This window comes from Anomaloglossus baeobatrachus, chromosome 1 (genome assembly GCF_048569485.1).
Source record: "Anomaloglossus baeobatrachus isolate aAnoBae1 chromosome 1, aAnoBae1.hap1, whole genome shotgun sequence".
Classification (NCBI taxonomy): domain Eukaryota; kingdom Metazoa; phylum Chordata; class Amphibia; order Anura; family Aromobatidae; genus Anomaloglossus; species Anomaloglossus baeobatrachus.
This window is the reverse complement of record NC_134353.1, coordinates 141,978,897-142,004,200: the sequence shown is the minus strand read 5'-3', so window position 1 is coordinate 142,004,200 and position 25,304 is coordinate 141,978,897. Positions and strand designations below refer to the sequence as shown.

Here is a 25,304-nt window from a genome sequence, read left to right as displayed (position 1 = left end):
CCACAGACCACTTTTGGGTTGTTGAAATGAGACATGCAAATCAGTTCACACCATCTCTATTTGGCACTCCACATCTGTTGATTTACTATAATGGGATCACCAAGGTGGTCTGCAAAAAAAGCTTTAAACCAACTAACGCTTCTGCACAATGCCATAAAGTATATAGACTTTCCAAGTGTTATATTTTGTTCACATAGAAACAGTGTCATGGTACTAATGAATGGTTAACGAGTGGCCTCCTGTTACGGGCATTATTTTAATATGCCTTAATTACTCTTGCAGGCAGCTGTCCACAGAGCAAGAAGTTTTGCAGAGGTCTCTAGAGAAAGAATCCAAAGCGAACAAACGTCTCTCGATGGAGAATGAAGAACTCCTCTGGAAGCTACACAATGGTGACCTATGTAGCCCTAAAAAGCTGTCGCCATCTTCCCCTGGTATTCCTTTCCACCCTCGGAACTCTGGAACCTTTTCCAGTCCGACAGTGTCACCCAGATGACACCACTTTATTATTAATGAAGATCAGAAAAACTTCTCAAACATTTCGGGACACTGTGGTGAGATTGCTTTGGACAGATACAATGGAAACTAAGGCTATATTAGCTACCTAACCATTACAAGATGACTGGAATTTGGGATTTGGGTTAATGATTCTGTAACCCGCTGGAATTTGGAGGAACAACTGGATAATGTTGTTCTTTCAGCTAAAGAGAAGACTTTATGGTAAATATATATGGACGTTGTTGCACAAAGCACTTACCTAGCAAGATAAAACTATTCTTGCATTTTTTTGCCTTTTTTCACCTACAGAAAGTATATAGGGAAAAAAGCTCAGGGCCTGTAGATAAATCACAAACTTTCTAAAGTTTCTTTATTCACCTGTTAATTGTTCTTCCCATTGGATAGGGTGCTTGTGAAATGAATGAGATGGATGTTACACACACGGCTTGTCTGCCTTATGCTGCCTTTTTGTGTTTTTTTGCCTATTTTCTTTTTGCCACCATCTTTCGTTCTGTTATCTGTACAGAAAGCTTATGAAAACTTTACTGTTTCGAGGATAACTTGAGAAATCTGCACAACGTGTATCTGCCTTGTAGAACGTCAGAATGCCATCCATTAATATTGAGGTTCTCCGGCTTGTCTTTGTGATCTTCTCAATCCCTCAAATGTCGACCTGTTGACTTTTATATGCCTTTGTGAAATAAAATGTCTGCTGCTTCTCATCTGTAAGTACAGTGATTATCCATCTCCTACATACTTATATGTACTTTTTTGGACTATGCAAAAAAAAAAAAGCACCACATTGGTGTTATACCATTGATCTGCATTAAATTACTTATTTGAAGCTATATCTCATTTTCCAGTGCAAAAAAAAACAAAAAACGTATCCTAATGAGAAGCGAGCCATGTCGTAAGAAAACTGTCAATGCATGCCTCATCTGCGAGCCATTATTTGCTTAGACTCAAACCAAAATGGGGGTGAGGAACAAAAAAATGTGGCTATAGTTTTTGTACTTTCCTTGAAAAACCCACCAGAGAAGACCTCTGACCCGGAACTGAGACTTTATTTTTATTTTCTTCACTGTTTACAGCTAGTTTGAGTTGAAATTGTGAAATTGAACTTATTTTTTTTTCTTTGTTTTTTTTTCTTTGTTTTTTTTCTAGCATTTCCAAAAATAAAAGTTTCCAAAGAGTTTTATAATATTTACAGCCTTTTTTCTGTATTTTTTTTTTTCCTTAATGTTTTGTAACTGAATTTTTATCTGTACAATTCAATCTGTTGCCAGTTTTTTCTTTTTTTTTTTTTTCATTTTTCCTTGGTAAGATAGTTGAAGCCTGTGACCCAACGTATATTGGGTCGTACCCCTGATTAATCTTATTGAGGTTTTAATTTTGAACTCCAGGATGTCAAATTTGGGCACGAAAAAGGAAATTTATTTTTTTTGTCTGTTTTTGGATTTTTCAGCTTTTTTGGGGGGGGTCGTATTTCATCTGTATCATGCAATTGTGTGTAGCTTCTAGCATACTTGGATGTAAAAAGAAATAATAAAGCTGTAGTTGCTTGGTTTGTAATGATGGAAATATATTCTGATGTTTAAGAGAATAAATTTATTGGTGCAATAATTTACTTCACTTCACTTGTCTCAATGGTTATTTTTAAGTCTTTTATTTTCCAATACGATAGGTTAATGTGCTGCATGGTTGGACAATAGATCTTCATTCAAACACCTTGAAGCACGATTTTCTAGGTCATTGGTATTGTATTTGTTCCACTGATCTTACAAAACTGATGTATAATATTACATTATGGGGGATCTTGGTGTACTGTGACTCACTTATATTGATATTGGTAAATGTAACACTGCTGGTCCAATCGAAGTCACAAAATGGTAAATTGATACAATCATCTTAAGGGAATTGGGTCATTTTACATTTTTTTAGATCTTGTATTAAAGGCTAATATAGATGAATAAATCAGGTGGTTTCCGGGAATCCTCCTACATTTACCAGGCTCTCCTAACTTCATTAGGAGGCTTATAAAATTACATGGAGAAAGTGACCTCTGGTTCACAAAGAAGACATTAAGTGAGCTGGCAGATCACAAATGATGCTGCAAACTGCAGAAGGCAGTGATCTATACATATCTGAATACATGCATATTACTAATCTCATTTTGTTAATGGAAAATATATATATATATATATATATATATATATATATATCTCCTAATCTAATCTCCTAATCTAATCTCCATCCGCAGACATACATCAAATACAATATTACTATTTATATGTATATATATATGTGCATGTCAATAAATTAGAATATCATCAAAAAGTACATTTATTTTAGTACTTCAATAAAAAAAAGGGAAATCTATATAGTCATTACAAGCAGTGATTTATTTCAAGTGTTTATTTCTGTTTAATGTTGATGATTATGGCTTAAATCTAATGAAAACCCAAAAGTCATTAGCTCAGAAAATTAGAATAATTACCACAAAACATCTGCAAAGGCTTCCTAAGTGTTTTAAATGGCCCCCTAGTATGGTTCAGTAGGCAGCACAACCATGGGGAAGACTGCTGACTTGAAAGATGTCCAGAAGGCAATGATTGACACACTCAAAAAGGAGGGTAAGGCTAGTTTCACACATCCGTCTTTTCGCCGGATTCACGGGTTCGGCGCACTCCAGTACAGTATATACAGTACAATGGCAGCGCAGCAACTTCTGGGTCACATGCTCCGGTCACATGACAGCATGTGACCGGAGCTTGTCGCGCTGCCATTTTACTGTATATACTGTAGTGGAGTGCATCGGATCCGCCAATCCGGCGAAAACACTGATGTGTGCAACTAGCCTAAGCCACAAAAGGTCATTGCAAGCATACCAATGGAAAGTTGAGTGGAAAGAAATTGTGGTTGAAGAAGGTGCACAAGCAACCATAACTGGAGCCTTGATAGGATTGTTAAGAAATGGTCATTCAAAAATTTGGGGGAGATTCACAAGGAGAGGACTGCTGCTGGAGTCAGTGCTTCAAGAGCCACCACACAGACGTATCCAGGACATGGGCTACAACTGTCACTTTCCTTGTCAAGCCACTCATGACCAATAGACCATGCCAGAAGCATCTTACCTGGGCCAAGGAGAAAACTAACTGGACTGTTGCTCAAGGTATTGATTTCAGTTGAAGGTAAATGTTACGTTTCATTTGGAAATCAAGGTCCCAGAGTCTGGAGGAAGAGTGGAGAGGCCACAATCCAAGCTGCTTGAGGTATAATGTGAAGTTTCCACAATCAGTGATGGTTTGGGGAGCCATGTCAACTGCCGGTGTAGGTCCACTGTGTTTTATCAAGACCAAAGTCAGTGCAGCCGTCTATCAGGAAATTTTAGAGCAGTTCATGCTTCCCTCTGTCGACAAGCGTTTTGGAGATTGAAATTTTATTTTCCAGCAGGACTTGGCACCTGTCCACACTGCCAAAAGTACCAATACCTGGTTTAATAACCACAGTATCACTGTGCTTGGCCAGCAAACTCACCTGACCTAAACTCCATAGAGAATCTATGGCGTATTGTCAAGCAGAAAATGAGACCCCAGACCCAGTAATGCAGATGAGCTGTCGGCTGCTATCAAAGCAACCTGGGCTTCCATAACACCTCAGCAGTGCCACAGGCTGATCGCCCCCATGCCACGCCGCATTGATACAGTAATTTATGCCAAAGGAGCCCCGACCAAGTATTGACTGCATTTACTGTACAGACTTTTCAGTAGGCGCCAAGATTTCTGAGTTTAAAATCATTTTTTCAGTTGGTCTTATATATTCACATTTTCTGAGAGAATGACTTCTGGGTTTTCATTGGCTGTAAGCCATAATCATCAACATTAACAGAAATAAACACTTGAAATAGATCCCTCTGTGTAATGACTCTATATAATATATACTGTAACTCTATAATATACCATATTTTTCGGACCATAAGACGCACCGGACCATAAGACGCACCCTGGTTTTAGAGGAGGAAAAAAAAATTTTAAGCAAAAAATGTGGTCATGACACACTGTTATGGGGCGAGGATCTGCTGCCTACACTGTTATGGGGGTAATGTCCCCAAATTCTCTGCTAAGGTATCCCATCTTGGTAATAATCCTCCTGCCTTGTATATGTACCCCATCCTGGTATATACCCTTATCCTGCTATATACTGGCATCCTGCTATATGGCATGTATCCTGTATCGCTCAAAAAAAAATAAACGTTTATACTCTCCTTTCCTTGCTCCATGCAGCATCGCTGCTATATACTGCCATCCTGCTATATGCCCCCCATCCTGATTGATACTGCCATCCTGGTATATGCCCTTATCCTCCTATATACCCCCATCCTGCTATATACTGCCATCCTGCTATATGCCCCCCATCCTGGTATATGCCCTTATCCTGCTATATACCCCCATCCATCCTGCTATATACCCCCATCCTGCTATATACCCCCATCCTGCTATATGGCATGTATCCTGTATCACACAAAAAAATCAACTTTTATACTCCCCTTGCCTCGCTCCATGCAGCATCGCTACTCCCCCTGTCTGTGGCGTCAGCAGCACCGCTGACCTGTGTGGAGCCGTCACTGTTCCCTGCAGCATCGCTCGTCCTCCTATCTGCCGGTCAGCTGACCTGCGTGACTAGCGGGGCGCACAGCGATGATGTAATCGCTGTGCTCACCACTCGCTACACAGATCAGCTGGCCGGCAGACAGGAGGAGATTGCGGTTCTGCAGGGGAACAGTGATGGGTGAGTATACTGTTCTTATTCACTGCCCCCCGTGCTGCTGATGATGCGCGGGGAGCAGTGAATACAGAGCAATGGTGTTTAGGAGTGAGTTTTTTCATATGTAGCTGCCTCTGTCCAATTACCTTTTTGACTCCTTGATAGTTATCTCAAAATCTCTATTATGACCTACATGGAATACTTACTCATTAAACCATTATCAATTAGGCCGGTAAAATTCCTGGAGCTGATTACAGATGTGGAATTTGTATTTGAAGCTGTTGCTATAAACCCACAACATGTGGCCAAAGGAGCTCTCAATGGAAGAGAAACAGGCCATCACTAGACTGAAAGAAAATAAAGACTACATCCATCAGAGAGAGAACAGAATTGATAGGTGGCCAAATCAACACTTTGGTACATTCTGGGGGGGGGGGGGAAACGTACTGTTAGCTTAAGAACTTAAAGTGCTGGACGTGAAAAAAACGCCTTAACATTTACCTATGTGAAGAACAAACTCCAAGTAGATGTTTCAATATCTAAATGCACCATAAAGAGAAATCTTCATGAGACTAATGTTTTGCACCTTGTGGTGAAACATCTGTATTAAATCAATCTTAAAAAATAGGCTGGATTAGACTTTGCCCCAAAAAAATCTAAAGTCAGCCCAATTCTGGAAAAGCAGCAGAGGACAAATACTACAACTACTATTAATAATAATAATAATAATATTTATTCCTTTATATAGCGTTATTAATTCTATAGCGCTTTACATACATTGGCAACACTGTCCCCATTGGGGCTCACAATCTAAATTCCCTATCAGTATGTTTTTTTGGAGTGTGGGAGGAAACCGGAGTACCCGGAGGAAACCCACGCAAACACGGGGAGAACATACAAACTCCTTGCAGATGTTGTCCTTAGTGGGACTAGAACCTAGGACCCCAGCGCTGCAACACTGCAGTGCTAACCACTGAGCCACCGTGCCGCCCTGAATGAAACAAAGATCAACCTGTGCCAGAATAAACAGAAGAAAAAAAAAAGTATGAAGGTTTCTTGGATCAGCTCATGAGCCAAAGCCCAGCACATGCTCAGTAACACATGCTGGAGGCAGTGTGATGGTATAGAGATGCATGGCTTCCAATGGCACTGGGTCACTGGTATTTGACGATGTGACTAAAGGCAGGAGAATCTGGATGAATTCTGAAGTGTACAGGGCTATCCTTTTTTGTTCAGATTCCACCAAATGCAGAAAGGTTGTTTGGACGGCGCTTCACAGTACAGATGGACAATGACCAAAGCATACTGTGATAGCAACCCAGGAGTTTAATGTAAAGTGGAATATTCTGCAATGACCGAGTTAATCACCAGTTCTCAAGCTCTTTGAGCTGCATTACACATGCTTAAAGGACTCTGTCAGCCCAGACTGACTGTTCAAACCAACCACAGGCGGCGTGCATCATGGCGAAACAAATTGTTAAAAACACCTGCCCATCTGTTTTTCCTAGTATCTCCACTTGTCCCTCTTCTTTTGACCACAATGGTTTCATAGAGTGACAGAATGGTGGAGATAGGAAAGAAGCAGGTGGGAAGGTGTATTTGAATTATTAGCCCCGTCAAGATGCATCAAGCACCTGTACTTTGTCAGCACAGAAGGAATGTTCAAACTGAGTCACTTTAAGACAAAAGTTATGGCAGATCCTCAAAAAAGCAACAACTAAAGTCCAGTGCAGAAAAGGCCCAGAAAAGCATCACAAAGAAGGAAACCCAGTGTTTGGTGATATCCATGGCTTCCAGATTTCAGGCAGTCATTGTAGAGAAACCTTTGCAGACAAAGTATAAAAAAATGAACATTTTATTTATAGTAAATTTATTTTGTCCAATTACTTTTGAGCCCCTGAAATGAAGTGGCTTTGGTAAAAAATAGTTGAAATTCCTAAACTTTAAACAGGATATTTTTGTTGAAGCTCTTTAAAATTGAAAGTCTACATTTAATTTGTTTCACTGTGAGTTTGTGTGTAAGCAGCGGGTGAAATAAGTATTGAACACACCAATTTTCCAAGTAAATATATTTCTAAAGGTGCTAAGGACATGCATTTCTCACCAGATCTCTGTAAAAATCTATCCAATCCACACCGGCATAAAAAAAAATAAAAAATCAACCCATAGATGTCCATAAATTTAGTGATGTGTAATAATGAAATGACAGGAAAAAAGTATTGAACACCTAGCAAGAGAGCTGCAAAAAGCAATGGAAAGTTATGACACCAACTGAAATCCATCAGTAATTAGAAAACAATCTTGGCACTTAGTGAAAAATATCAGCTGGTTCAACTGATGGCCTTTAAAAAAGTTTTATTACCAAGGTGCCACACAAGAAATATCTCATGATGGGTAAAGCCAGTGAGCTGACTCAAGACCTTTGCCATCAGATTGTTTTACAACAATTAGGTTACATTGATTACAGAATAATTTCTAAAGGTTCAAGTGAAGTTACATTAAGACCTGGAAACAGGAAGTACAATGGTGTTAAAAAAAATAATTTTCAACCTCCATGGCCTGTGTGCACACTCAAGACTTCATTATTGAACAAAAAGCATGTTCAAGTGCTTTTACAGTTTGCTCAACAACCTATAGACAAGCATTTTAAACACTGGGAGAATTTAGTCTGGTCAGATGAGACCAAAATTTAACTCATCCTACACACTATACGTAACAGTGAAGTTTGGAGGTGGGAATATTATGGTGTGTGGCTGTTTTTAAGTATAGGGCACTGGCAACCTTCATATGATTGAAGGAAGTATGAATGGAAAAATGAAATGTACAGAGAAATTCTTGATAAAAATCTGCTGCCATCTACCAGGATGAGGAATATATAAATGAGGGTAGACATTTTTAGCAAGACAATGATCCCAAATACATAGCCAAAGAAACTCTTGGCTTCAGAGAAAGGAAAAAAGTTGCAAGAATAGTCCAGTAAATCACCTGACCTAAATCCAATAGAAAATGTATGGAAGGAATTAAAGCACAGTGTGTGTAATGCAGCCCAAGGAACCTTCACGATTTTAAGCGTTTGTGTGGAAATATGGACCAAAATCACACCTGAACAATACATGCCACTAGCTTCTCCATACAGGTTGTGTTTTAAAGCTGTCATCACAGTCAGTCTTTTTTTTTTTTTTTATGCAGTATTACATTTCCGTAAGCATTTTCAATACTTTTTCCCTGTAAACATCACTAAGTTTATGGACATCTATGACTTGATTTGTGGATTGGAGGAGTTTTTACTCATCTGGTCAGAAATATTAATTCATAACCTGAAAGCTTAATAATATAGCTTTCATTCCAAAATCTTCAGTTTTACTCAAATTATTTAATGCAAAAATGTATATACTGTATATCAAAAACTACTACATCCAGTGTTTTGTGTGACCTTCATGGATTTAGGGCAGCGTCAAGTCTTTTAGGCAACAAGAAGAAAAAAGAAGGATCCAGCACAAATTCCTTTTTGGTTTAAAAATTAATAATTTCTTCCTTTTATTGATGTATTTAAAAACATATCGAGACCGAAGGTGAAGACACACTTTAACTTATAGGTGCTCTTTACGCAATTCGGACTTAAGAATTAAAAACAACGAAGTCCTTAGTCATAAGACTTTGTTGTTTTTAATTCTTAAGTCCGAAATGTGTAAAGAGCACCTATGCGTTAAAGTATGTCTTCACCTTCGGTCTCTATATGTTTTTAAATACATCAATAAAAGGAAGAAATTATTAATTTTTAAACCAAAAAGGAATTTGTGCTGGATCCTTCTTTTTTCTTCTTGTTGCCGCTTACCTCAGGCTGGTCTGGACCTACCAGCGGATCCGTGCACCCTGAAGATCTGAGCAGTTCGGCGGGCAGGTGAGCTGAATTCCTTTTCCTTTTTCCACATCAAGTCTTTTAGGCATGCAATGAACCAGTGGGTGGTGTATTGCAACATTTTCAAGAATGTCTTTTTTTTTTTTTTTTTTTTTTTTTTAATCCTGGATACTAGATGAAGAATGATGACAACTTCTCTTCAGAATTCCCCGTAGGTATTTTGACCCGGCCATTGAATCACTTTTACCCTGTTCTTCATAAATGCAACACATCTGCATATTTCCAACATGACAATAATCCAAACCGCACCAAGTTGTTAGATCTTTTTTTTTCTTTTTGTGAATTGATAAGTGTTGGTGTATATTTGAACCTTTTTTTTTTTTTACTTTTTTTTTGTATTATACGCTTCCAGTGGCTACTAGATAGTATATAGAGACAGGGAGTAGTATCTTTTGTGAAGTGAAATGTGCAAAATGTAACAATAATAAATGGGTTATATTGGCACAAATTAATAAATGTGTACATAAGGGGTGCACAACGAATTGATATAAATTTGATCCAAAGACCATATTATCATACTGAACAAATCTGAAGTACTGCAAAAATATTTAATAGGGTACTTACATGAATACATCAGTAGAACACCGGCAGTAGATTAATACATAATCAAAACAAAGTTTTGAGTAATGGAGAAGAATTTGGAGAGTTTCTCCTCCAAGAAGAAAAGTGTGAACATGCTTAAATTTACTGAGTTTTTGAAGCACAAACTCCACTAAATCCTCTTCATAATCTCAAATCACAGTTTTGAGGACTTCTCAGTTTTAACGTGAAGCAAGTTGTGGATTGGTACATGATTAGAACCATCCTAAGTACATGAATGCAGCACCAGAACCACCATCAGTACTTGAATACCTTGCCAGGACCACCGTCACTACATGAATACATCACCAGTGATGAATTTTAGTTTCAGGTCAGCCTCATGAACACTTGTACAACGTGAACCTGCAACCAGTAGGTCCTTAACAATGGTAAGTAGATATGGGGAATTGGTGTTAACAGACACCATCAGATTGTAGACCATACAGGAAGCAGTACTCATGAGATGCTGGCAGTATAAAAAAAAAAAAGTTTACATCCAGGTACCTTAACCCGTTCGTCTTACTGTGGGCTCGCAGCGAGCCCGCAGTCATCGCTGCACATGTCTGCTGATCTGATCAGCAGACATGCGGCTAACAGGCCCAGGTGGATCCCTAATCCACCCGCAGCTGTTAACCCATTGTCAGACTCTAATAGTGTGATCTAAAGCACTCCAGCAGGGATTGCGTTATTTCCCGCAGCCATTGGTTGGGATCACAGGGTGCCAATTGGTTAGGTCAGATGCAGTGACCCCTGTTGCTGCCATGACACATTTCCTGTGAAAGCTGGCAAAGCGCCGCTGTTCACAGGAGGGCAACATTTCTCCTGTTCAGAGCGATACTGAAGCATCGCTGTGATCAGCAGAAGCGATCTGACTGTGCAGTCATAAATTCAGTGTAAAAAAAAAAATTCAAATCACTTTCCTTTTGCCCTATTGAGAATTAAACAATAATAATAAGAAAAAAAATTGGTATTTCTGCATTCAGAAATGCCCAACCTATCAAAATATAAAAATCAGTTAATCTAATCGGTAAACTGTGTAGCAAGAGAAAAATTCCCAACAACAAAATTAAGGTTTTTTTGGTCGCCACAACATTGCATTAAAGTGCAGTAACGGGCGATCAAAACATTCCATCTACGCAAAGATACTATGATTAAAAATGCCAGCTCAAGACGCAAAAAATAACCAGTCACTGACCTGCAGCTCCCGAAGAATGAGAACGCTAAGGGTCTTGGAAAAAGGCGACAAAAGCGCAATTCTTTTTTTTTTTTATAATAAACTTCTGGATTTTTTTTCACCACTTGGATAAACTTAAAACTATGCATGTTTGGTATCTACATATGCGTACTGACCTGGGGAATCATAATGCCTGATTAGTTTTACCTTATAGTGAATATAGCAAATAAAAACCCCAAATACAATTGTGCAATTACAGTTTTTTTTTGAAATTTCACTGCACTTGGAATTTTTCCCGGTTTCCAGTACACCATATGGTGAAATTAATGGTTTCATTCAAAAGTACAACTTGTCCCACAAAAAATAAACTCTCATTTGGCAAGATTGATGGAAAAATAAAAAAGTTATGGAAAATCACCAGGGTGTGATGGGGTTAAAGATGACAGTCTATGAAGTCATTCCCATCTCTTTTGCTCCCAACACTTTTGCCATAGTACAGATGCCATGATGAGATGTCACCCCCAGAGCAGATTTTTTTCCTCTTCTGCAGCACTTCCTGACACAGTGCCCTTAAAAATAAAAGCATGCTGTCCCATGAATAAGAATATCTCCCATGGTGTGCCCATTTATAAATAATTGCCTCTCACTGTGCTACCTGTGCAAAATATCCCCTCAACACTGTTCCTCTCTATAATATACTCCACACTAAATCTATCCATAATATCCCCCATACTGCGTCTCTCCATGTCTCCCCCTTGCTGCCCTTCACCATAACATTCCTCCATGCTGTCCTTTTCCGTAATGTCCCTCACACGCACCTCTCCATAGTTCCACAAGAAACCACCTCTCTCCAGAATATTTCCCCCAAGCTGCCCCTTCCCATAATATTCTCCCCACACAGCTACACTCTATAATATTCTGCTCAGATTGCCCCTTTCCGCAATATCCCCACACACTGCCCTTATCCGTAATGCCCTCCTGCACTCACCTCCATAATATAAGCCTCCACAACTCTTTTCTATATCTCCCAAACAACCTGCACCTCTCCATAATATCCCAAACACTGCCCCTCTCTGTAATGTCTCTCCCACACTGCACCTCTCTGTAATGTTCCCACACACCCTCATCCTCTCCATAATGTCCCCCACACACTATATTCTCCATAATTTCTCACACACAGCTCATACATAATGTCCCCCACGCACTGCCCTTCTCCATAATTTTTCACACACAGCTCCTCTATAATATTCCCCCACACACTGCCCCTCCCTGTAATGTCCCCCACATAACCTGCCGCTCTCAATAATCTCACCCACATACCCTGCCCCTCTCCATTATGTCCTCCACACATATTGGCCATCTGCATAATGTCATCCACACACCTTGCTCTTTCAATAATGTCCCACTCAAACCCTTCCCCTTTGCATACTTTGCCAACGTCTCAATTTCCCCCCTCGTTGCCCCATTTGATGCCTTTATAGTAACATCAACCCCTTTTCCTACAATAGGTTATTAAATTTTAGGAGTGCTAACTGTTTCCGGCTTGCCTCCTCTGCACTGAAGCACCAGTGACAGCATAAGTGTGATAAGGTCACAGCCTGGTCACCTCATCACACCGCTGCACGTTGGAGCAGGGCATGATGACATGTGCACTGCTCTACACATCCCTGCACCACAGTGTTCAACTGTATTTGAGTCTGAAAGACGCAAATAAAGTTGATTTACGGAAGATGAGAATCGGAGAATCCCCATTCATCCCGGATCGCACAACACCAATCTGCGGGCCACATGGACCACGAGCCGCATGTTGTGCAAGCATGGTATTCATTATTATAAAACCATATTGTGATTTTGGGACTAAACCTTCTAAATTCACTTTTAACCAAGCATACAAAGACATTTAGATGAAGGTTTCATCAGTGATCGTTATCTGATCCTAAGCAATTAAGCTGGTGTCACACATAACGACGACGACAACGACGTCGCTGCAACGTCACCATATTCTGTGACGTTGCAGCGACCTCAACAGCGACGTCGCTGTGTGTGACACATAACAACGATCAGACCCCTGCTGCGAAATCGTTGCTCGCTCCTGAATGCTCGAAGTCATTTTTTGATCGCTGCTAGCCCGCTGCGCCATGCTGATAAGCTGATAATCCTTGTGTTTGACACCGCAGCAGCGACGCTACGCTACGTCTGAAACCACACAACGACCGTCGACGTCGCTATGATCGCTGCTCCGTCGCTGCTTTTTCTAACATGTTTGACAGCTTACGAACGATCATCTATGGTCGCTGCTACGTCACAGAATATGGTGACGTTGCAGCAACGTCGTTGTCGTCGTCGTTATGTGTGACCCCAGCTTTAGGCTCTGATACAACAGTAAATATTAATTTCTCCTCAGTTACATATTGTAATATTTGTATTTTTTTTCGACCGTTCCTTCTACATCTCTTTCCTAATATCCTAAATTATAGTTCTCTAATGTTTTGTAATGAAGCAGGAAGTGTGTGATCTTCAAATAACAATTACTTATGTTGAGATGTATAAATTATGTGTCTGTAAAATCCAGTTGTTTGACAATAATTACCGGTCTCATGTGAAATTGTTTCTGGAGTCAGTTACATTAATGGCATGTTAATGCTATTGTTCCATACAATATTTATTATGACTTCAGACTCCTTTATAAACCAATTCTACAGCAGAGACTGCGATTTACTTCCATACTATTTAAAATCTCCTATCCTTTATGACAGCAATGATGAAAATATTCAGCGCTGTACATCGACATCATGGGGTCCAATAGCAGTCCAATACTACTTCCTCTCCAAAAAAAAAAAAAAAAAATCAGCGAGAAGTGGTTGGCCACAACAGCCAGTAGATTCATTTGTTTATTGGCCAGGCATCGTAATCAGGACCAGGTTTGCAGAAGTTTGTGGATGCCAGGCAAGGGGCAAAGCAGTTATGAGGACGCCACCATTGGAGATACGTCACTGCCAATACAGGAACAAAGGAAAGTATTCCAGTCCGGTATATGGCAAAGGACTCTTACATGGGACTGTAATATGTTCAGAATGCTTGCTTGCCATGCTTACCTGATACATCCATATTTTATAAATACATCTTTGTTATAGCTGTACTATACACACACCGTGTTCTACTACATCCCTGGGGCACAGACACACCACTCTGCTATAGCCATAGTGTATATACAGTGCTATTGACATAAATTTCTTATCAAATGATGGTAAGAACCCTTCCAATCCACAGAGGAAAATAAATCAAACCATAAATGTCCATAAATTATGTGTAATAATGAGAAATGATACAGAAAAAAGTGTTGAGCACATAAAAAAAGAGATGTGCAAAAAGCCATGGAAAGTCTTGACACCAGCTGAAATCTATCAGTAATTAAGTCCTGCCACTTAGTGAAAAATATCAGCTGGTTCAACTGATGGCCTATAAAAAGGTGTCCCATTACCAAGGTGCCACACAAGAAACATCTCATGATGGGTAAAACCAGTAAGCTGTCTCCAGACCTTAGTAACCTTATTGTTTCAAAACATACTGATGGCATTGGTTGCAGAAGAATTATGTAATTACTGAAGGTTCCAGTGAATAATGTTGGGGCCATAATCTGGAAGTGGAGAGAACATTATTTCATCGTAAAGCATGATCTGATCAGGTGCTCTCTGCAAGATTTCTGACAGGGGATTTAAAAGAATTATCATAAAGTTATCCAAGACCAAGAACTACCTGCGGAGAGCTACAAAAAGACCTGGAAACAGGTACTATTGTTTCAAAGAAAATCAATATCGTGGAAAGCCCTTTCATGGGAGAGCAAATTAAAGCGAGATACAAAGGATCTCTAGACCTGCCACCAGGATTGGGGGGTGAGCATACTTGTTTTTTTAAATCATTATTACATGGCTTAGGAGTTGCAGGGGTTGTGGTGGCAGTATAGCTTGAATGGGTGAATATACTGTGGGTCATCATACTGTATATAGGGAAGTTATAGGGAATCATACTGTGCATATGGGCCATCATACTGTGTATAGGAAGGCTATAGGGAATCATTTTGTGTAAGAGGGGCTACTGGCCATCATATTGTGTAACTGCACCGTACACACACTGTATGGTCTGCAGAGCACTGCTGTACAACTGATATTACCAATATATGGTCAATGCATTGTGGGTATATCAGTCCTGGTGATTTTAGTTAGTGATCAATATAGTGGTATATGCTGGTAATATGGGATTATGGCCTGGCGCTATAATTTGTCTATTCTATTGCAATATTTACGATATTATTGGTACAGTCATGTTTATTAAGTGTTGTACACCCCTGAATAAATTGTCAGCAAGCACTAAAGCTTCACAAATACTATTGCTGTTTAATATGCATACTGTTAGGATTCAGCTCCGCTTACCAGTCCAGTAGTTGTCACGTGATCGTAAGTTAGCGATAGCCTACTTGCAGTAAGGCCCGTTTCACACGTCAGTGAAAAACACAGACGTTCTTAACTGACATGTAAAACACGCACATGTCCCTCCGTGTGCTGTGATTCACGACACACGTGGGTTGTCTAAGTGCAATCCGGGCTCCGTTCTCCGTGGTCCGTGATTGCACATAGAGATTAACTCACCTATGCCCACTCCCGCTCTCCATGGACGCTCCCGCGGTGCAGCATCCGGCCGGCGATGACCCCCGCAGCAGCTGCTTCCGGGTCGGCTGTGTCGTGCATTCATAAATATGCACGACAGTAATGAGCCGGCTCAGAAGCAGCAGGCAGAACAGGCTGCACAGAGCGCCGCTGAAGCCGGGTGAGTAAAACTGATTTTTATTTTATATGCACGTTTTTTTCTGGCACGTGTTTCACGGATCACACCACTGCGTGGTCCGTGGGACATCAGTGATGCCAGAAAAAAAATTGACATGTCTCCATGCGGCAATCACGGACACACAGGTACGCCGCACGGAGACAAGGTCAGTGAAAAATCACTGATATGTGAGCAGACCCATTGATTATAATGGGTCTGCGTATGTCAGTGATTCTGGTACGTAGAAAAAAAAGCACAAACATACCAGAATCACTGACGTCTGAAACAGGCCTTAGTGACACTACTACTACTTGATGAAAATTTACAATACTTTAAATGATCATTATAATGACATTATTCTGTCACTATGTGGCTGTATTATGTAGTCAAGATGTAATGGTACTATTTAAAGGGATTGTTACTGTGCTGAGATACCGTAATCTCACACATACTCTTTTTTTTTACTTCCTCCCCTGCACAGGAGCTGTGGTATGATCAGACCATGTCCCTGTATGGTCAGACACCTCCATTACACAGTACAGAGCAGGGACACATATATAAGATTATCTCCGCACAGGAACATTATTTTTTTTTATTTTTTTTTTTTATTATTTAACTTTTATTAACATTATTAATAACACAGGAAACACCGTATTGTACAGAATAAAGCACAATGTCAGAACACAAGCATTGTATCGAGGAATTGTTAGCAGATGAAATGCTAAAATATGGGGAGATACAAAACTCAAGACTGTATAAACAACGATGAGAGCTGTAACCGACAACTGTCGGAGGATCAACATAATACCTTTTTATACTCTATAACGAGGCCACCTTAGAAGAGTGAACAAAACCGGGGCCGTAACTCAAGTGTGAGTTGGCAGAATATAAGATACTGTGTAAAACATGAACAAGAAAGAAAAAGAGAGAAAAGAAAGTCAGAGAAGAAAAAGGTGGGAGGGTTGGGGTCAAAAAGGGTAGATAAATCTGTCAGGATGGAGTGGGAGGTGGGGGGGGGGAGGTTCCAGACACTGACAGTGCAAATTCAACCCGTCTCCAAGTCAACCTGTCTCCAACAGTGAAATGTAATCATCAGATCCCTTAAACTCTGTCCAGTTATACCAAGTTCTAACGAACCGGTCTTGAGAGTTTTGAATTATGGAAGTGAGGTCTTAACATCGTCTCGTTTATCCTGGCGAACCACATAGCCATCATAGAAGGGTTACCTTTTTTCCACAAGCGAGGTATGCAAGCTCTGGCTGCCATGATCAAGTGTCGTAGTAAGGAATTCTTGTACTTTTTCGTTGAAATGTCACAATGATGTAAAAGGACAAGGGCTTGATCCAGAGCAGTGGTCAAGCTAGTAACTTTATGTATAACTGTTTGTACATTCCCAAAACAGGACAAGGCACCTACATGACTAGAAAATATGCATCAGACAGAGTGGGCTCACTTCTGGGAAGATTGAGTGCAGTCTAGTAGGAACTCTGTACCATCTGGTAAGCAACTTAAAACTCGCTTCCTGATCACAGGACGAGATAGAGGACATATCTTTTCCCATTGGGCCTCAGAAAACTGGATTTGAAGATCGTCCTCCCATTGTGATTGAAATTTGGTTTTAGGGGTACTTTGCATGTTGCGACATCGCTAGCATCAGCTAGCGATGCCGAGCGCGATAGTACCCACCCCCGTCGCACATGCGATATCTTGTGATAGCTACCGTAGCGAACATTATCGCTACGGCAGTTTCACACGCACATACCTGCCCTGCGACGTTGCTCTGGCTGGCGATCCGCCTCCTTCCTAAGGGGGCGGGTCGTGCGGCGTCACAGTGACGTCACACGGCAGGCAGCCAATAGAAGCGGAGAAGCGGAGATGACTGGGACGTAAACATCCTGCCCACCTCCTTCCTTCCGCATAGCCAGTGGAGGCAGGTAAGGAGATGTTCCTCGCTCCTGCGGCTTCATACACAGCGATGTGTGCTGCCGCAGGAACGAGGAACAACATCGTATCTCCTATTGGTGCGACATTATGAAAATAACCGACGCTACACAGATTCTAACCTTAGATTTTCGACGCTTTTGCGATCGTTTATCGGCGCATCTAGGCTTTACACGTTGCGACGTCGTTACCGGCGCCGGATGTGCGTCACTTTCGATTTGACCCCGACGATATTGCAGTAGCGATGTCGCAACGTGCAAAGTACCCCTTAGTGTTCCCAGTGGGTGTGTTAATAAGATTATAAGCCATAGAGAGGGTATGTCCAATGGGACCCGTGCTTATACATTCCTTTTCAAAAGGTGTCATAGAGTTAGAAAAATCGGATGTAGGAGGAAGGGATTTCAAGAAATGTGTTAATTGGTTGGCTCTCCATACATCGAGGGCACAGGGAGTTTGGGAGCTCCTTTGTTGGCCACTGCTCTAACTGTAAAGAACCCTTTCCTATTTAGCTGTCGGAATCGCTTTTCTTCCACTCGCAGTGAATGCCCCCTGGTCCTTAGTATTGTCTTCGGAAGAAATAAGTCATGTGCGAGTCCTTTATATTGACCACACATGTATTTATACATATAAATGAGATCTCCTCTGAGACGTCTTTTTTCTAAGCTAAACATATCTAACTTTTTCAACCTGTCGTCATATGGGAGGCATTCCATTCCTTGTAGTAGTCTAATTGCCTGCCTTTGAACTGACTCTAACTTCTGAGTGTCCTTTTTAAAATGTGAAGCCCAAAACTGAATCCCATATTCCAGATGTGGCCTTACAAATGATTTATAGAGGGGTAACAATACGTTGGGATCACGGGATCTAATCTCTCTTTTTATACACCCTAGAATCTTGTTTGCTTTTGCAGCTGCTGCTTGTCATTGAGTGCTGCTGCTCAGCTTATTTGTAATAAGAATACCCAAGTCCTTCTCCTGTTCTGTAGTCCCGAGTTTACTTCCATTTAATGTATACGCAGTTATAGGATTACAACGTCCTAGGTGCATTACTTTACATTTATCAACATTAAATCTCATTTGCCAAGTATCTGCCCATTCTGACATCTTATCCAGATCTTTTTGTAATATTATACTATCAAGGTCCGTTTTTAATATCCTACATAGTTTGGTGTCATCAGCAAAGACTGACACTTTACTATCAATCCCATCCACAAGGTCATTAATAAAGAGATTAAAAAGAATTGGTCCTAGCACAGATCCCTGCGGCACCCCACTGCTGACTATGGCCCATTTAGAGAATGTTCCATTTATGACTACTCTTTGTTTCCTATCTTTTAGCCAATTCCTTACCCAGTTGCATATAGTTTCCCCTAGTCCTTGCTTCTGGAGCTTTAGTATAAGGCTATTATGTGGTACAGTATCAAATGCCTTTGCAAAGTCCAAATAAATCTCATCAGCTGCATTACCAATATCCAGGTTTGCACTTACCCCCTCATAGAACCCCAACAGGTGGGTTAGACACGATTTATCTTTCATGAATCCATGCTGTCTGTCAGTTATTATATTATTTTCTGCAACATATTTTTGCATGTCATCCCTTAAAATGCCCTCAAAAACTTTGCATACTACTGATGTCAGGCTTACTGAACGGTAGTTGCCTGGATCTACCCTCTTACCTTTCTTAAATATCGGTACCACATCAGCAATCCTCCAATCCTGAGGCACCAACCCTGTTACAAGCGAGTCTAAAAAGATAAGATACAGCGGTCTGTCAATTACGGAGCTCAATTCCCTCAATATTCGTGGATGAATGCCATCTGGCCCTGGGGATTTGTCAATGTTTAATTTACTCAGACGTAGGCGTACTTCTTCTTGTGTTTAATTATATCGGGTGGTGAACTTTGATTTTTCACTTGTTGAATGATGCCTGGTACAGTCAGTTCCTTGGTGAACACAGAAGAGAAATGCCTATTTAATATCTCAGTCTTTTGTTTGTCCTCTATAACTAACTTGTTATTATATTTTAAGGGGCCAATACTATCCTTTGTTTTCCTTTTGGCATTAATGTATTTATAAAAGATTTTGGGATTTATTTTAATGTCATTGGCGATTTTTGTTTCAGTAGCTAGTTTTGCTTGTTTGATTTCTTTTTTGCATTGCCTATTGATATCTTTATACTCCTGAAATGCTATTTCTGTATTCTCAGCCTTCAAGATTTTAAATGCCCTTTGTTTTTGTTTTATTATACTTTGTACAGTCTTATTTATCCATAGTGGTTTCTTTTTAGTCCGGGACGTTTTATTACCAGAGGGTATAAGTTTTTTACAGGACTCTAGCAGTATATCCTTAAACTTTCCCCATTTATGTTCAGTATCCCCAGTTACCATGACTTTGTCCCAATCTACACATTTAAGCTCTTCCCTTAATTTGTTGAAATCAGCTTTCCTAAAATTCCAGGTTTTAGCATTTCCCCTTTGAAATGTTTTATTGAATATTACGTTGAAGCTTACCATATTATGATCGCTGGTGCCCAAGTGCTCCCGGACCTGTAGATCTGAAATTGTATCCGGTCTATTTGACAGGACCAAATCTAGCAAATTATCTCCCCTCGTCGGTTCATCTACCATCTGAGAGAGGTAATTGTCTTGAATGGTAGATAAGAGTTTACAGCTTTTAGCACAACCAGAAGTTTCTATGTCCCACTGTATGTCTGGATAGTTGAAATCCCCCATAATAAGAACCCGATTATTATTATTAGCTGCCTTTTCAATTTGTTCCAGCATTTCACCCTCTATTTGTTCAGGTATGTTAGGAGGCTTATAGCAAACTCCAATTAGCATTTTTCCATTATTCCCCTCCCCATGTACATTTACCCATACTGACTCTACATTGTTGCAGTTCCCCCCAATGTCATCATTCAACACAGGTTTTAGGTTAGATTTGATAAATATACACACCCCACCACCTTTTTTGTCTTTCCTGTCCCTCCTAAATGTACTATAACCCTGTATGTTTGTCACCCAGTCATGGCTTTCATCCAGCCAGGTTTCCATAATGCCGACCACATCATAATCCATGGTTGACATAAGAGTCTCCAATTCATTCATTTTGTTTGCAAGACTTCTTGCATTTGCCAGTAGACATTTAATCCTATTAACACCTTTATTACTCCTAGCCTCCCTACGTTCCTTGCATGTCCCATCCCCCCCTAATCCTTCATTGACCCCTACCATCTCACTGTCTCTATCTGCTCTATCTATCCCCTTTTTTGCTCCACTACCCTCCCTCCCCCCAGATCCTAGTTTAAAAGCTCCTCCATCCGTCTGACCCTTTTCTCCCCCAGCACAGCTGCACCTTCCCCATTGAGGTGCAGCCCGTCCCTACCGTAGAGCCTGTAGCCGACTGAGAAGTCAGCCCAGTTCTCCATGAGCCCGAACCCTTCCTTCCTGCACCAATTTCTAAGCCACGTATTTATCTCCCTAAGCTCCCGCTGTCTTTCTAGTGACGCTCGTGGCACCGGTAGTATTTCTGAAAACACCACCTTGGAGGTCCTGGACTTCAGCTTCTCTCCTAGTTCCCTGTAATCATTTTTAAGGACCTTCCACCTGCCTCTAACTTTGTCATTAGTACCAATGTGCACCATGACTGCTGGGTTTTCCCCAGCCCCACCCAGCAATCTGTCTATCCGATCCGCAATATGCCGAACCCGAGCACCCGACAGACAACACACTGTTTGGCATTCACGGTCTCTGCGACAGATGACCCTGTCTGTCCGCCTAATTATAGAGTCCCCTACCACTAACATCTGTCTGGGCTTTGCTGCACTCCTATTTCCCTCCTTCCTACAGCAGTTGTTTTCCTGGTTGCTAGGAGCAACGTCCTGCTGTAGTGACCCTAGTCCTGGCCCTTCATTCCTAATATCAGCCAAACAGGCATATTTACTAGGTTGTGCAAGGTCAGGACTAGGCTCCCTGACACTTTTCCCCCTACCTCTTCTTCTGTTACCCAACTACCTACCTCTGGGTCCTGATCTTCTCTACCTCCACCCTCCTCCATATCACTGGCCCCAGCCAGAGAAAGCTCAGTGAGCTCTTAACTCCTCTCCAGGTTTGCAATGCCCCTGAGTGTTGCAAGCTGCTTATTTAGATCAGTTACCTTGGCTTCCAAATACGCAACATGCTTGCAACGAGTGCAGACATATTCACCCTCGAACGGCTGCTCAAGGCATGCATACATCTGACAAGATACACACCTGGTAGCATAGTGCATGGAGCACCTATTAAATGGGGATAAACGTTAAAGTAGAAAAACAAGAGGGAAAAAAAAAATGGGAAACGTATAAAGATAAATTCAAACTATGCTCTTGTGTCAAACTATGTAATTGTGTTGAAACTGTGCCACACTTATCTTCAAATCCTGCACACTTTGCTTCAGCACCTCGCTTGCTCTGGCTGGTTTATATAGTTCTACAGGACTTCCAGAAGCTGCCAGAAGCTTCTAGAAACAGGTGTGACTAATGCTACTGATTAAATCCCAAGACAAACTTTTTTTTTTTGCTTTTTAACAGTATCACAGACAAACAGACAAACAATTTCCTAATGAAATTAAACAATTACAGTTATCACCACTATGTAATTGTGTTGAAACTATGCCACACTTATCTTCAAATCCTGCACACTTTGCTTCAGAACCTCGCACGCTCATGTTCATTTTACAAATTGCAATCCTCCGAAACCATGTGAAAGTGTTCTTCCTCCACCTAGAGCAATCATTTTGGACTTCCTGTAATATCTTAGGAAAATTTAGGGAGAAGGTCTGGCGGGTGTCCCTTTGGAGCACAGCGCCTAGTTATTTGATCGAAGAGTTCGCCCAGTGAAATTTGTAAGACCTCTTCAATAGTGCCAAGGCAGTGTGAGCTGAATTAATGTTTAATGCCTCCGATTACGCTAGGTTAATTTTAAAATTGGATAGCTTCCCGTACATTTCAAATTCAGTCATGAGAGCTGGTAGAGTAGATAAGGGGTTACTGATAAAAAACAAAAAATCGTCTGCATAAGCTGCAATTTTGTATGGTGCACCTTTAATCATGGGGCCTTGTATGTTAGTGTTAGAACAATTCCTCCGGAAGATCAGGAATAACACTATCGATAGTATGAAAATCAAGGGGGAGTGTGATCACCCCTGCCTTGTTCCGTTAAATATAGAAAAATCAGAGGAGAGGAATGTGACGGGGTGTACAGCAGAGCAAGGAGAGACAACAGGCCGAGGATGATCCAACAGGTTTAGTAACAGGAATACAGGAACAGCACACGACAAGTCCAAATAAAACAGATTCAGGGGCACCTCCTGATAATCCAAAGTGCCAGATCACGACGTAATAGTCCTTTTCAGAGTCCCAGAAATCCCACACAATCCACTGGATGGCGAGATCTGTCCGCAGAATCAGATCTCGCTCCCTTCCTCTTCAAAACTCAGCTCCCAACTGCACTTAGAAACAGGAGTGTATTGTCTGAGCTCGTGGGCCCGCCCCTCAAGGGTAGGGGTCTATGCAATGGTTGGGCCCACTAGAAGATTCTAGAAGGTTGGCTCCGAGATGTCTACAGGTTTGTGTAGTTGGCGTTATCCACTGCTTACGAAACAATAGGAAGTTCCCCTGGCTGTGTGGAGAAGAGATAATTGCATTATGGGCCCAGAGACACAGGAGATGGGGGGAAGGTATGGTTACTTACATCCCAAGACATTTCAAAGTGTTCAGTAAGTACAACCAAAGGAAAGTTACATCACATCCTGACATAGTATTACAGCAAATACAGTGAGAAGGTAAAATACATCACATGGCATCTTTTACAAAAAATATGGGATGGAGAAAAGCACATACATCATGACAAGGAATCCATTCACTTTCACCTTGGCCGACGGTTTTGAATATAAAGCTGAGATCCAGGCGAGCATGTTAGGTCTGAGGCCAATTCGACAGAGTGTCTAAAACATAAATGTCCAATTCACACTGTCAAATGCCTTCTCTACATCAGTAACAAGCAGCATCAGGGGTAGAGATTTCAGCTTTGCTCTGTAAATAAGGTTTAGAGCCTTAAGACCCAGTCACACACAACGAGATCGCTAACGAGATCGTTGCTGAGTCACAGTTTCTGTGACGCAGCAACGATCTCGCTACCGATCTCGTTATGTAAGACACCTACCAGCGGTCAGGCCCCTGGTATGAGATTACTACTCGTTGCCAAATGGTCTGGACCATTTTCTTCAAAGGCGATGTCCTGGTGGGCAGGATGCATCGCTGTGTTTGACGCCTACCAATGACCTCCTAACACGGTCCCAACACCTGCCGAGATCGTTATACAGGTCGCTGATCGTTACTGCGTCGTTGGTAAAGTCTTACTGTGTGATATCTCACCAGCGACTTACCAGCAATCCTTATCAGGACATATCGTTGTCAGGATCACTGATAAGTCGTTGTGTGTGACTGGGCCTTTAGTTGTGTTATCTCTAGCTTCTCTACCACCCACAAAGCCTGCCTGAATAGGGTGAATGAGTGATGGTAAAGAAAGAGCCAATCTAAATGCTATTATTTTCGCAAATAGTTTGATATCTACGCTGAGAAGTGATATCAGCCTGTAATTGGAACAGAGGGAAGGGTCTTTCCCTATTTTATGTGTGACCGAAATGTGGGCTCTCAAAGAGTCTACTGGCAGTCTCGACCCCCCAGGGATAGAGTTCAGGCACCTGATAAGGTGTGGAGACAGGGACTTCAGAAATAGTCTGTAATAGGGGAGTGTAAAGGGTGCTTTACACGCTGCGACATCGCTAGCGATCTCGTTAGCGATGTGACACACCAGATAGCAGATAAGATTTGCCGAGATCGCACATAGGTAATTTTTTTTTTTTGTAGCGCTGGTCACATGTGCTATCTCTGCAAATCGTATGTGTGATCTGGCGTGTTACATCGCTAACGAGATCGCTAGCAATGTCGCAGCGTGTAAAGCACCCTTAAGACCATCGGGACCCGCAGAATTCGACTCTGTGCTTTTATATACCAGGCTTGCAATTATCCCAGTTTGGCCGTGCTTTGGCAGATATTGTGACAAAATGTGTACATGCCACACGCCTAATTTGTTACATATTTTAGACCATTCAGAAAATGCCTACTTTTTAGACCACTTTATTTATTAAACAGTACTGATGGGAGGACTCTCAAATTACCAAATCAACGGGACTAAACAGATTTAAAAAAAAAAAAAAAAAGGGTCTGGTCGAAATTGTCGGATGTCTGACCGTACACCGGTCCCCATATAAGTCTATGGGGACCAGAATCCAGCACTTAAAAATGATGGTAGAAGGGATAGGGGGATTTGAGTGAGCACGCTATACTTACCGAGTCTCTGGCACTTCTGTAACTGCTTCCCAGCCGCTATTTCTACTTCCGGAGCCAGGCATTATCACTCATGCATATGCACTGCTTCCTCCGCCCACTGGCAGTTCTGGCATCTGTGATTGGAAGTAGTCAGACGTGCCTCCAGCCTTTGTGACAGTGTCCGACTGCAACCAAGCACAGACCTGTCTGCAGATCACGGTCGTGGTCTAAAACTAAATA

General features: G+C 41.2%; 1 protein-coding gene across 7 annotated transcripts in view; it reads left to right on the top strand.

Annotated features, from left to right (window-relative positions):
• Positions 1-2,130, top strand: part of MTUS1 (microtubule associated scaffold protein 1) — a 282,742-nt gene extending 280,612 nt beyond the window's left edge. For all 7 annotated transcript variants that reach the window (XM_075347095.1, XM_075347097.1, XM_075347096.1 and 4 more), the window contains one exon: positions 283-2,130. In XM_075347095.1, the coding sequence (XP_075203210.1) occupies positions 283-496 (214 nt within the window). In that variant the 3' untranslated portion in view covers positions 497-2,130. The remainder of the gene's footprint in view (positions 1-282) is intronic.
• The last annotated feature ends 23,174 nt before the right edge of the window (positions 2,131-25,304 follow it).